At 46.2% G+C, this 1,432-nt stretch overlaps 1 protein-coding gene across 1 annotated transcript in view; it reads left to right on the forward strand.

Moving 5' to 3' along the window:
• ADORA2B (adenosine A2b receptor) overlaps nt 1-1,432 on the forward strand; it is a 21,062-nt gene that overhangs the window by 18,456 nt on the left and 1,174 nt on the right. Inside the window, exon 2 of the mRNA XM_010842943.1 lies at nt 1,106-1,427. Within this exon, the coding sequence (XP_010841245.1) occupies nt 1,106-1,427 (322 nt within the window). The remainder of the gene's footprint in view (nt 1-1,105; nt 1,428-1,432) is intronic.

The raw sequence follows: 1,432 nt of genomic DNA on the forward strand, positions 1-1,432 counted from the left end.
GGACGTACTCCTTTTCCTATTTGGAACCAGTCTGTTGTTCCATGTCCAGTTCTAACTGTTGCTTCCTGATCTGCATACAGGTTTCTCAAGAGGCAGGTCAGGTGGTCTGGTATTCCCATCTCCTTCAGAATTTTCCAGTTTATTGTGATTCACACAGTCAAAGGCTTTGGCATAGTCAGTAAAGCAGAAATAAACGTTTTTCTGAAACTCTCTTGTTTTTTCGATGATCCAGCAGATGTTGGCAATTTGATCTCTGGTTCCCCTTTTTCTAAAACCAGCTTGAACACCTGGAAGTTCACGGTTCATGTATTGCTGAAGCCTGGCTTGGAGAATTTTGAGCATTACTTTACTAGCATGTGAGATGAGTGCAATTGTGTAGTAGCTTGAGCATTCTTTGGCATTGCCTTTCTTTGGGATTGGAATGAAAACTGCCCTTTTCCAGTCCTGTGGCCACTGCTGTTTTCCAAATTTGCTGGCATATTGAGTGCAGCACTTTCACAGCCTCATCTTTCAGGATTTGAAATAGCTCAACTGGAATTCCATCACCTCCACTAGCTTTGTTCATAGTGATGCTTCCAAAGGCCCACTTGACTTCGCATTCCCGGAAGTCTGGCTGTAGGTAAGTGTGAGTGATCACACCATCATGATTATCTGGGTGATGAAGATCTTTTATGTACAGTTCTTCTGTGTTTTCTTGCCACCTCTTCTTAATATCTTCTGCTTCTGTTAGGTCCATACCATTTCTGTCCTTTATTGAGTCCATCTTTGCATGAAATGTTCCCTTGGTATCCTGCATACTGCAACTGAAAGATCCTGACTGCTGCAACCAAGAGCTGGCGCAGCCAAACAAATGTTTTCTTTTTTTAAAAGAATTTGCTACTTGCTCTCCTTGACCATGATTTATCATCAGAGGTGAGTTAGTAAGAATGAAAATCTTGTTGAAGCAAAGCTGCTTATACATTTGACTGTCGTCAGCATTGCAGACAAAAGCCCCTAGTGCCCTATGAATGTGGACCTGAGGCTGCTGGAGTCAAGTCCTGGCACAGAAAGCAGGGATGGTGGGGTGCTCTGAGTTTGCTGTAACAGACCATGTCCTTTTGAACAGGTATAAGAGTCTGGTCACTGGGGCCCGAGCGAGAGGAGTCATTGCTGCCCTCTGGGTCCTGGCCTTTGGCATTGGCCTGACACCGTTCTTGGGGTGGAATGACAGAAAAATTGCCACCAACTGCACGGAGCCGGGGGATGCAGCCATGAACGTGAGCTGCTGCCTCATCAGGTGTCTCTTCGAAAACGTGGTGCCCATGAGCTACATGGTGTACTTCAACTTCTTCGGCTGCGTCCTGCCCCCACTGCTCATCATGCTGGTCATCTACGTCAAGATCTTCCTGGTGGCCTGCAGGCAGCTACAGCGCACAGAGCTCATGGATCACTC

Source organism: Bison bison, unplaced genomic scaffold (assembly GCF_000754665.1).
Source record: "Bison bison bison isolate TAMUID 2011002044 unplaced genomic scaffold, Bison_UMD1.0 scf7180017864180, whole genome shotgun sequence".
In the NCBI taxonomy this organism is placed as follows: Eukaryota; Metazoa; Chordata; class Mammalia; order Artiodactyla; family Bovidae; genus Bison; species Bison bison.